Source organism: Rhinatrema bivittatum, chromosome 11 (assembly GCF_901001135.1).
Source record: "Rhinatrema bivittatum chromosome 11, aRhiBiv1.1, whole genome shotgun sequence".
Taxonomy (NCBI): domain Eukaryota; kingdom Metazoa; phylum Chordata; class Amphibia; order Gymnophiona; family Rhinatrematidae; genus Rhinatrema; species Rhinatrema bivittatum.
The window spans coordinates 55772607-55785021 of record NC_042625.1 but is presented as its reverse complement, the minus strand read 5'-3'; the positions used below and the strand labels follow the sequence as shown (position 1 = coordinate 55785021).

Sequence of the window (12415 nt, the reverse complement as noted above, 5' to 3'; positions counted from 1 at the left end):
TGGCCCCCGCAGCCCCAATGGGCCTGGGTTTCTTTGCCGGCCTTATCGAATCCCCCTACTCAGCCCATCACCGCAACCTAGCATGCAGCTGACTGAACTGAGCCTGAGAAGCAGGGCCCAGCCAAATGCTGCTCAACTCGCCGAGCCCAAGTCACCTCCACTCTACACTACTCCCCTGACAAGTGAGAGTGCAAAGGGGGTAAGAGATGCAGAGGAAAAACGCAGAGCGAAGGAGGACCTGCTAAGGAGAAAAGAAGAGGAGTAAAAAACTTTCCTACTTTTTTTTTTTTTTTTTACCTGAGCTCAGCCCTCCCTGGCTGAGAGCATGATCAGGTCACTGGCTTTAGGGGAAGAGGGCATAAGCCTTCATTGCCGAGCACTCCCTCGTCTTTTTTATCCTGCCTTTTTTTTTTTTTTTTAATCTACGCCTGGTCAGGCTTCCAGACTTAGTGCTCAACTGAGGAAGAGACTAAACAGGTATCACCTCCGGAATTCAAGCAGTGTGTCTGAATCTTCTCCTAGTCTTTTATATATACATATATATATTTTTTTTTTACCACAAGCAATCCCTACAAGGGAGATGCATGTCCACCATCTGCTGAAGACAGAATACTGGTAGGCTGATGTCAGGGTAGGGCTATATGTCAGAAACATCAGCGAGTCAGCTTTACTCCGTCTCCATCTGCTGATAGGAGTGTATAACCTACTGGTGTGGATTGGCCTGCCTGAGTGCAGAGGGATTTACATTAAATATGTGCAAGGGGTATCACCAAGCCATGATGCATGCGCGTAGAACCAACTGCCGCTGGACTGTTCAATCATTTACCCCAGAGTACCTAATATATTTTTTAGATAATTTGTCAGCAAGTAAAAACAGTACTATATCCACACAATTAAACATGATGCATCATGTTAATATTTAATTAGATGTAAATTGTTTAACTGACTTTGCCTCCTTTATTGAGACCTTAAAAAAGGTTTGGACAAATTTATGGAGGACAGGTCCATTAATGCTTATTAGCTAGAAGGGCATGGGGATCACCAACTCCTACATCTGGGAATGAGCAACAGGGATCTTCTGGGCAACTTCTAGGTGACCTGGATTGGCCACTGTCAGAGACAGGATGCTGGGCTAATGGACCATTGGTTTAACCCAGTATGGCACTTCTTATGCTCTTATGTTCCTACTTGTTCACCCCACCTCTGTACATGGCACATGCCACAGCTCCCTACACAATATGTCTGCATACTTTGCAAACCATGTCATTAATTCTGCCCATGGAACCTGCCATTTATATGGTTTTAGACTGAGCCTAGAACTCCTAGCTTTCCAGCACATTGCTATCAACCTTACAATCAATCTTACACATATTGACCATGAAAACTTCTTTATTTATCAAGAACAAGAAAGGCAACAACTTACAGAGATTAAAGCCAGGCTGTCCGTGGGATCAAAGCTCTTCCACCGATGTACTTTAGATGTATAGAGAGGAAGAAGTATGGATCTTGGAAAGCTAACCCTGCATCACATCAGAAACATCTGCCTTAAGTAATGTACAATCAAAGCCCCACCCCTTCCTACACAGACATGCTTTGTTTTGAAGCACAAAAAAGAAAATTAACAAAAAAAAAACCCTGACAACTAAGCATGGCCACAATCTGTGCATAGTATGCATGTTTTCCCTATTAAACAGTCTTTCCTGAAACACCTCTAGCAGGCAAGAGTTAACTTGTACAGACCTGACATAGGCTCTCTCTTCCACTGTCTTGGTTTCTTGGTTTCTTGCAGTTTTACAAACAGGGCACAATTCTGAACCCAAAGGATTCAAAAACAGTCGCTTATTCACTCTGTAGCAGTAAATACCTGAAATACATATAATCATCATCTCCGAGCTGGCCCAGTGGGAGTGATGTGCATTGCCATGTGGAAGGTACCCAGTTCGATCACTAAGTCAGGTCTGACTGGATGAAGAGAAATTTGGGGGTTGCGGATGCTGCAGAGGCTGCATTTGCAGCCCATGGGAGGGAGCGCAAAGTTGTGGTCTTTGTTCAAGGTTGACACCTAACGGTTACATTCAGGGCCCAACTGCAGGATTCCAGAGACAGCTGAACACTACAATGAACATCTTAGTTACGCTGGCGAGGTGGTGGTGATGGATTATAAAATAGGGGGAACAAATCACCAGGTGAGGTGAATGAAGGCTCATGGTGCCAGGATCCCAGCCATGGTTCTGACAGAGCTGGAGGCCCATTCTAAGCCTCCTCCTCAGAGAAGTCTTGCTAACCCTTTGTCTGGCCTATGGAAATCAGGATGACTGACAATCATCCTAAGAAGGGGCAGCACAGGCCTTTTTTTCCCTCTATGGTTGTTAAAAGCACACAGAATAAATGTCCCTGTTATGTAGCTAAAAAGCTTTAAAAAAAGGTAAAAGGCTTAATATTCCATTCTTTTCTGACCCCAAAGTTAATTTACTGCAACACGCATCAGAGTAAAGCTAATGCTTGTGTCAGAAATCCAGGCACTTTCAGCAACACCTCAAGTTAGCTTGACTTACATGGATGGGAATCAAGAGAAATAACCTTGTCCTGCTCAGTAGTGGAAAAATCCAATATATCTGATCTGCAAAAAAAAAAAAAAATAATAATAATAATAATAATTGCTAAGTCAAATTCTAAAAGAAATAAAGATGAATTTTAAAAGAGAAGTGCACATAAAAAATTTGCAGATGTGTGCACATATAGACAGTAACTTTTAAACAGGCACGTGGGCACACACGTAAACGCATGTGCGTTAGTCCGCCCCCAAAAATGCGGCAATTTTATAACATGCACGCATCTACGAGCGTATGTTATAAAATAGCCTTGGCGTGCATGTGTGCTCCTAATTTTGCGAATGGGAGCGCAAAGTTGTGTAAAGTCGGGTTTGAGCTGCACAAGTCGGGGAATTTTATAACAAGGGTGCGCCCACGCCAAGACCAGTTTCACCATATTCGTCCACCAGTTTGCCCAATCTAGGGCTAGGTCCTCCAAACCCTCCCTGGTTCTTTAGCCTGCACTCCCCATTATTCCAGAACCTCAAATGCCTCGGAGATGCCTACAAACAGCTTTATTTAGAGTTACACCTCCTCAATAGAAGAAATAAAATTACGCAGCACTAGATCTTGGCTCGGACCCAGGTACATATGTACTTACAGGCACTCCGGAATGCCCATAGCCCACGCTCACTCCGCCCCTTTTTCTGTCCGAAGTGAGATATTCACGCATCAGAACTTGTTTGTGCATGTGGGTGGCTTTTAAACGTCCCACATGCACGTACATCTCCTAATGCGTGCACTCAGCTTTTAAAATTCACCTTATAGCGCATATGCATGTCCGTCCTATTTTATAAAGCTCGCACATACACACTGAAGTACTGGTGTGCGAATAAATTGGCGCACTTAAAAAAGGGACAGGCTAGGGGGCATTCCAGGGTAGGGCCAACAGTTGTGCACATAAGTTGCTATTTTATAATTAGTGCAAGCAGCGCATGTGTGGCTGTTACCTGCACCCATTTACTTCTGCTATTTATCAGGTTAAGTCACAATAACACTCTTTATAGCCAATTACCTACTGGATGAACAGTCTGGATAAACTGGGGGAGTGCAGGCTGAATAACCAGGGAGGTTTTGATGACTTAGGGATTGACTGGGCAAGCTAGTGGACTAATTTGTAAAACCGGTCATTTCCTGCACACGCTCATTACAAATTTTGATGGCTTGCACATGTAAAAGTCGACAAATGCTAAGGAAAATACACGAATACCATTTCCTCGTGCAAAATTAGAAGCAGATATACATGTGAAGAGGTATATTCTATATAAGGAGAAATTACTTGATAATTTCCTTTCCTCTAAGGCAGGCAGGCCAATCCACACCAGTTGGTTATGCTCCTCTACAAGCAGATGGAGATGGAGTAGGAGTAAAGCTGACTCGCTGATATCACGGACATGTAGCCCTACCCTGACATCAGCCCGCCAGTATTCTGTGGACAAACTGATTATATTTAAACATGACTACTAATAGTCAACCACTCATGATTCCAACCATGAGCTCAGATAAAACAATTAGCATGCACTAATAGTAGGACCTGGTTATGTCACTTACCAGTTATCAAACAAATTAACAGAAATAACACTCTTCATCGCCCGACATAAGGGACAATCTAAAAACAAGTAAGCAGCCAAGGGTGGACTCCATCTGCTAGAAGGGAGGCATAACCCAGCAGTCTGGACTGATCCTGGTACGTACAGGGAAGGAGTAATTTCTCCTTCCTCTGCACTCAGGCAGGCCAATTCACACAAGTGGGATGTACTAAAGCTACCCCCTAAAAGGGTAGGAGGCTGAGCTTGGTCCTGTCAACATTGCACATTCGAAGGCCGTATCCTCCTAGGCCCAAACATCCAAGCGATAATGCTTGGATACAATGTGTAAGGAGGACCACAGCACTGCTCGGCAAATCTCGACAGGAAATACCAACCGAAGCTCCACCCACAATACTGCCTAAGCCCTAGTGGATACAGATGTGATGACTTCTTTAACCAATGGGCAATAGTTGCCTGCATCGCTAGATCACTTTGTTTACTTCCACCATGGAGCAAAACCAGATGAGACTTCCTGAAAGACTTAGTAAACTTCAAGTAATGCACCTGCCTGACAACCAAGGCATGCAACAGATGATAATCATGCTCATCTCTATCCTGGTGTAGGCAGGGAAATGGTCTGATTCAAATGAAACTTCAAAACCACTTTCAGCAAAAAGAAAGGTACGTGCAAAGTTGTACTGCCCCCAGAATCATTTATAGGAACGGCTCATGGCAAGAAAGAGTTTTCAGCTCAGAAACGCATTCCCACCAAATTGGCATTTGTGGCTGAGAAGCCTCATGATTTAAGATCATCTTCTGTTTAAGTTATGGTATTGTGAAGGTCTAGTGTGATATGAGTAGATAATTAATTATACTACATAAGGAGAGCATTTTTGTTGGTCTGTGTGATTTGTTTTGTTTTATGCACAATGGATATTGTGAATGTTTTTCCATTAATCACTTAGTATTTATGATTTGCAGTATATATAAACCCATCGTGATGAACAGATCACCTGAGAAAAACTGTTTACAAGGTGAGCAGCCACAAAGAAAGACCACACAGTGGCTAAAAATTGGGTCCTGTCAAAGCTCAAGACCAGATTCAGGTCCCAAAGAGGCGCAGATGCTTAACTCCCTTAAAAAACCTGGATACATCAGGATGGGAAGACAATGCTTCCCCACTGACTTGCCCCCTTATAAGAAGCGAGAGCTGCTACCTGCACATTCAGAGTGTTAAGAGCTAAGCCTTTAAGCAAGACTTACTGTAAACATTCCAATTATCAGAAGAATTTCAGCTTTGAGAGGATGAGAACCTTGTTCCTCACTCCAGCTCTTGAACGCTCTCCAAACTCTAACGTAAGCTAGGGATGTAGAAAATTTCCAGGCCCGGAGCAAAGTGGAAGTCACCACCGAAGAATAACCACACTTCAGCAACCGAGCCCTCTGAAGGGTCAAACTGTAAGACAAAACATTCTTGGATCATCTGGCAGTTTGGGCCCCGATGAAATCTATCCGTCCTGAGAGGCAGTCAGAGGACTGTCCACCAGAAGTACAATTGTAGATCTGATTCGCAATCTTTCAAATGATCCTGCCTATCATCAGTCATGGCAGGAAGGCATACAACACCCCGGTCTGCGGCCAGACAGGAACGACAGCATCTATCCTCTTCGACTGAAGAACTGTGGCCCCTTCATGTTGCCAGCAAATCTAGATATCGGCGACCCCAGTGCTCCACTATAAGTTGAAAGGCTTCGTCTGCTAATTCCCAATCTCCTGGGTCCAAGCCTTCCCTGCTGAGGAAGTCGGCCCTTACATTGTCCTTCCCAGCAATGTGGGAAGCAGATATTTATTTATTTAGTTAGTGGTTTTTCTTGACTGACCTTCATCAGAGATATCATGCCGGTTTACATGTAACAGGGGGAAACGAAATAGGAAGAGAGCAGTTGCAAAAAACAGGGTAAAGAGGAACTGGGCAGTGCAAAGGAGAGTGCACGGAAGAAGGAGAGCATTAGGCATGAAGAAGAGATAGCAAACTTATATACACAATATGTGTCCCAAACTTAGTTTGGGATGTAAAAGTGCAAGTGTCCAGTGGCATGTAAAATGTATAGACAAATTATATACACTATATATTTCATAAGATTAGGTTATCATGTGGCAGCACAGAAAGCACAGATAATGCTTTACACACAAGAGAAAGTATCTAGGGTTATCTGGGGGGAGACTGAAGGAGGGAGAGGGCTGGGAAAACTCTATGGAGAGCAGGTAAGGTTGATAGACAGGGTTATATTGGCAGGTTATTGAATAGAGGATTTAAGGGTAGGCTTAAATATGATATGACCTGAAGATGTCGTTCTGCTCATTCCACGAGTTTATCTATTTCCACCGACACCTGTCAGCTTCTGGTTTCACCTTGATGATTGATGTAGGCCACCGTCGTGGCATTGTCCAACATTATCCTTACTGCTGAAGCTTACAGAGGCTCAGCGAACCACAAGCATGCCAGTCGAACTGCACGCACTTCCAACCAATTGATGGTCTACTGCCACTCCTCTGCATTCCAGTGACCTTGCGCAATCAACTCCTGACAGTCGATAGACTTCAGGATTGCACATGCTGACAGTGGATTTAAGCTAAGTGCACGTATCAGTAGTCATACATTTAGTGCCTTATCTTATGTTATAGCTCCGGATGGAGAATATCAGGACTCCTTGCGACCTATGATTAGTCAAGCCCAGAGCTATATGGGCTTCGCATATAAGCTGAAAGTTTCTAGAGGCAATTTATGATGGTCGTAAGACTCCTCAACAAGAGCTCTTCTTTTTCATAGCTGAACATAATATTTCGTGATTATGTCAATATACTGCCATGCAGCAAGAATGCAAGAACACCCCTGCGTGCGAGAAAAATCGCTGCCATAGCCTACTACACAACTAGCCAAACTGAGCCTGAGGAGCAGGGCCTAACCCAAGGCTACTCACCCCATCGAGCCCAAGCCACTTCCTCTTTACACTACCTCCCCAGAGAAGTGAGAGGGAAAAGGGGGTAAGACACACCAAGGGAAAAAGACCTGATAAGGTTTTTTTTTTTGTTTGTTTGTTTTTACCTGAGCTCAGCTCTCCCTGGCTGATAGCACGATTGGGTCACCAGCTACAGAAGGAGGGGGCACAAGCCTTCACCTCCAAGCACACCCTTATCCTCAAACCGCTTTTTTTTTTTTTTTTTTTTAAGTCTAAGCCAGCCAGGCTTACAGATTTAAAATGCTCAGCTGAGGGAGGGACTAAACCAGGTGTGACCTCAGGAGCTCAAGTGGTGCTCTGAAATCTTCTATCTTCTCCTATAACTTCTTTATTTAATTTATTTATATTTTAAAAGCAATCCCCAGTGATCCATGACCAATGACTTCTGGAGACGGAGAATACTGGTGGGTTGATGTCGGGGCAGGGCTATATGTCCGTGACATTAGCAAGTCAGCCTTACTCCATCTCCATCTGCTGGCAGAGGTGCATAACCCACCGGGGTGGGTTGTCCTGCTTGAGTGCAGAGCAATGTATGTGCACTTGCATGAATAATACAAAATACTAGCGCATGTGTGCTTGCAGCCACATATGCACGGTCGTTTTAAAGTTATCCTCATAATGATGTAAAATTGGCATCCATGTGTGTAAATAAAAAAAAAAAACAAACAAGCATGGAAAGCAATTAGCATTTCCATAACAAAAAACAAAAGCACTGACAGATATTTAGAGTAATTACACAGCCAATGCACAGCATTCCAAACTGACCCACAGACCTAATGTAACAGCTTGGATAAAGACGGTAAGAGGTAGATTTTAAAAGCCTTGCATGCGCCAACATTGTGAGAAGCGCACACAGCTGGGACTTGGGCTCACACGCACCCACCAAATTTTAAAAGCCGCCCAGATGCGTGTATATAGCCCGCAGTATGCACATCTCACATCAGTTCAAAAAGGAGCATGGTCGAGGGGGCATGGGTGTGGCCAAGAGACGTGCACCTAAATACTTACGTACCTGGGCGTGCACCCAGGTCCACTGCCGCAAAACTTTACCTCTGCTATGGAGGAAGTATAACAAAAAGGGTTTAAAGGGTCTGGGGTACCTGGGGGAAATGCAGGCCATCAAACCAGCAGGGTTTGGAGGACCTAGCTCTTAACTGGGCGAACTGTTGGATGGACTGGTACACTTGGCAATAGCATGGATGCATGCCGGTTTTAAAATGCCCTGACTTATGCAGTAGAATCGAGATTTGTGCACGCACCCAGGCTATTTTATAATGTGCATGTAAGTTATAAAATGGCTGCATATCTTGCTGCGCACGCGCCAAAGTGTGCCCTCGTGTCGGTTTGAAAGTTACTGTCATAATCTTTACAAAATTGTTAAGAGTAATGAAAAGTCTGCTTTATCCATTTCAAACAAGTACGAAGTTTGAGTGCCTGGTATCACACTTGCATGTTTGTCAGCAATATTTATTTATTTGAAAATTGCATATTCTGCCCATCTAACAATCTAAGTGGTTTACAAAACATAACACTCAAAATAAGTACAAAATGATCTGGGTATGTTCAGGAAATGCCCATTAAAAGGTCAGGCTTGGCAAAGCGGGCTACTACTGAGTCAGTCCATCATCAATGGACAAAAACATTTTGCTCCAGGACCATGCTAATTAATATCACCAGTGACTTACTCTAAATGACATTCCGGGCTACATTCCTCCCTGTTCACCTGCCGGAACTCATATAGCTCAGAGAAATATTGTTCAGATTTCTCCCACAATGATGGATCCATGTCCAATAATCCTGGAAAAATTAATTAGGAAAAATTGAAAGCACATTAAACAAGTAAAGCAAGCAATGGATGTGTTACTCTTGGTGGCTTCAGTCATGAAGCATCCAGGACTTATGCTACCTCAATGCGGACAGCCAGAGCTATAGTTAATCTAGTTTGTTTTGCTTTTTTTTTTTTTTTTTTAATACAAATTAGGCTTACCTCAGTCAATTCATTACATTCATTCTCCTAACCAATCTGGACAGTCTGGTTGTGTCTTTGTTAGAACTGAAGTCAACATCACCTTCACAGCTTTCAAAGTGGAGCTACTGAACCCCCTCTTCTCCTCTCAAGCCTCAATACTGACAACACTAAGGGGTCAATTTTCAAAGAAAGCTGAGCACCTGAACTAAGTCCCTCAATTTTAGGCACCTAAAGTTAAGAAAAGTTTCAGTCAAACATTGGGGCCTAAGTTTTTGGCTGGAAACTTCCCTAACTCAGGGTAACCTAACAACAGCCTGCAATTTAAGCACATCATGCTGAAAATCAGTGATAAGTGCTTAACTTACGTCCCCCAACCTGATCCTTCCCACTTTCTAGGAAACTATTTATTTAAAATATTTCCTACCCGCCCCTTCAATAAGTTCAGAGCAGGTTAAAATAAAAACATACATAATGAGTTTACATTTCTAAAACAAAAAAAGCATTCATTCAAGTTGCTGCAGAACAATATAAAAATTAGTAGAAAATGCTACAAGACATAGACGAAGATGGAACTTAACTCTGTCCATGCAATATACTGAGTCTTCCAATCACTCTGACATTTTCTCCCTGTCCCAAAGCCTAGTTACATAACTGGTGAGAGACTCACCTGCTATCCAGTCATAGCCAAGGAGAGGACACACTGACCAGGAGCCTGCAGGGAATGGACTTTCTCGAGGACTGGACAAGTGAGTCATAAAACCAGCCTCCTTTTGGAAAGAAGGAAATAAAGTCACAACACAAGAAAGATTTGTTTTCCTTATTATACAGAAACATAAAAGATGATGGCAGAAAATAACCACCTGGTCCCCCCACTCTGCCCATTTATGCCTGCCTGCTGAGCTATCACAAATCTTATTGGATCTATGGTCTTCTCTGCCACGTAGGAGCCTTTGCAACTACCCCATGCTTGCTTGAGTTCTACCATTGCTTTAACTCCTTCTGCTCTAAGTTACCCTCTCAGTGAAAAGGATTTTCTCACATTCCTTTTGACTCTTCCTTTCCTTTAACTTCATAATTACCCCTTTACATTCAGCTTCTCTTTCTATGATGTTACTGAAGCCTGCTAGATATGTAAGTGTTTGTATCACACCTTCCCTTTTCCTTTCTCCTAGAGCAGGGGTCGGGAACCCATGGCTCGCGAGCCAGATATGGCTCTTTTGAGGGCTGCATCTGGCTCGCAGACAAGTGTCGCCATACTTCGCGGTTCCCCGCTGACCCAGCTGCTCCCCGGTCCTCCGCCGCCCGGGCTTAAAATGCTGTCAGCCCGGGCGGAATGCGGCAGGACAGCTGGAGTCAGCGGCACCGGCGTGCTCTCTTCTCCTTCCCCCCCCCCCCCGCGGCCCGGAAGAGGAAGTGGAGAGCATCGGGTGCCTGCGCGGGAAGAAGAGACCACACTAGCGTGGTCTCTTCTTCTGCGCAGGCACCCGATGCTCACCACTTCCTCTTCCGGGCCGCGGGGGGGAGGAGAAGAGAGCACGCCGACTGGAGTCATCTGGGTGCCTGCGCGGGAGTCATCGGGTGTCAGCCGGGTGCCAGCGCTGGAGTCATCGGGTGCCTGCGCGGGTCTTCCCGCGCAGGCACCCGATGCTCTCCACTTCCTCTTCCGGGCCGCGGGAAGAAGAGAGCACGCCGGTGCTCTCTTCTTCCCGCGGCCCGGAAGAGGAAGTGGAGAGCATCGGGTGCCTGCGCGGGAAGACCCGCGCAGGCACGCTAGTGTCCGACGGGAAGAAGACTGCAGCGCGGCTCGGAGGAAAATGAAAATCTTCAACCGCGGCCGATGGGACTCCGCCTTCGCCTCCGCGAGGGCTGAAAATGAAGGAGGTTAGCGTTGGGAGGTGGCTGCTGCTGCCGCGAGTTCCCGGGGGGGGAGGGGGAGAGAGAGAGTGAATGAATGAGCGAGCAAGCATGTGTGTTTGAGATCCTGTGTGTGTGAGAGATTGCATGTATGTGAATGATTGAGAGCCTGTATATGTGAAAGAGAGTATGTCTGTGATTGAGAGCCTGCCTGTGAGAGAGAGAGCATGAATGTAAGTTTACCATTGGGAACCTGTATGTGTAAGTTTGTAATTGAAAACCTGTTTGTTTGAAAGAGTATGTGTGTATGATTGAGATCCTTTGTGTGTGAGAGAGATCATGTGTATGTATGATTAAGAGCCTGTGTGTATAAGTAAGAGAGAGATCATGTGTGTCTGTGTCTGATTGACAGCTGGTTTAGGTGATGGAGCATGTGAGTATGTGATTGAGAGCCTGTGTTTAAATGAGAGAGAGAGACCATGTGTGTCTGTGTGATTGAGAGCTGATTTAGGTGAGGGAGCATGTGAGTATGTGATTGAGAGCCTGTGTTTAAATGAGAGAGAGAGACCATGTGTGTCTGTGTGTGATTGAGAGCTGATTTAGGTGAGGGAGCATGTGAGTATGTGATTGAGAGCCTGCGTGTAAATGAGAGAAAGAGAGGACATGTTTGTAAGCATGTGAATGAGAGTCTGTGTGTGAGAGAAAAAGACAGCATGTATTTATGTGATTGAAAGCCTGTGTGTGTGTAAGCGTGAAAAGATAGACAGCATGTGTGTAAATGTGTAATTAAGAGCCTATATAAGTGAGAGAGAAAAAACATTTGTATATGTGAGTGACTGAGAGCATGTGTGTATAGGTGTGTCATTGAGAGCCAGTGTGAGAGAGAGCGCTGGTATGTGACTGAGAGAGGAGAAAGTTCCAAGCAAACCACCCCACCTCCTGCTAATTCAGAACAATCTCAGGACACCTGGATATCAAACGTTCCCAGGTATGCAGAGCAAAAAAATTTTTGTATCCTTATTATTTTTCATTACTGGATCTTTGTGTCTGCTATTTTGAAATATTTTGTTGGTATCTGGAAATGTTTTATATGAGTTTTTAATTATTGGATATTCCACTCATCAGCTGTTTCGAAATATGTTCTTTTTGTTAGTACAGTTTTACTGCTGATGATTTTATATTTCTTGATTTGTTTTATAAGGATGTGTGATATTTCTTTTTTCCTTTGTTACACTGCATACAGAGACTCTGGCTTGTTGCAGTTTCCAGTTCAGTTTTTGTCTGCATGCTTCTTGTTATGCGTTTTGGTCTCTTTATTCTATGTTAGGTGAGGGACAGCACGTGATTCAGGTGAGGTTTTCTGCTGGCGTGTAGTTTCTGTGTAGGACTCTATAGCAGCCTGACTTGGTCCGTTTTCCTAATAGGAGATGTATTGGTGTCTTAAGGCCTGGT

General features: G+C 44.3%; 1 protein-coding gene across 5 annotated transcripts in view; it reads right to left on the bottom strand.

The window, feature by feature from the left end:
- MIIP (migration and invasion inhibitory protein) overlaps positions 1 to 12415 on the bottom strand; it is a 37813-nt gene that overhangs the window by 18143 nt on the left and 7255 nt on the right. For all 5 annotated transcript variants that reach the window (XM_029571022.1, XM_029571018.1, XM_029571019.1 and 2 more), the window contains exons 4-8: positions 9777 to 9876; positions 8826 to 8937; positions 2556 to 2620; positions 1741 to 1864; positions 1424 to 1520 (exon numbers count right to left, since the gene is read on the bottom strand). In XM_029571022.1, the coding sequence (XP_029426882.1) occupies positions 1424 to 1520; positions 1741 to 1864; positions 2556 to 2620; positions 8826 to 8937; positions 9777 to 9876 (498 nt within the window). The remainder of the gene's footprint in view (positions 1 to 1423; positions 1521 to 1740; positions 1865 to 2555; positions 2621 to 8825; positions 8938 to 9776; positions 9877 to 12415) is intronic.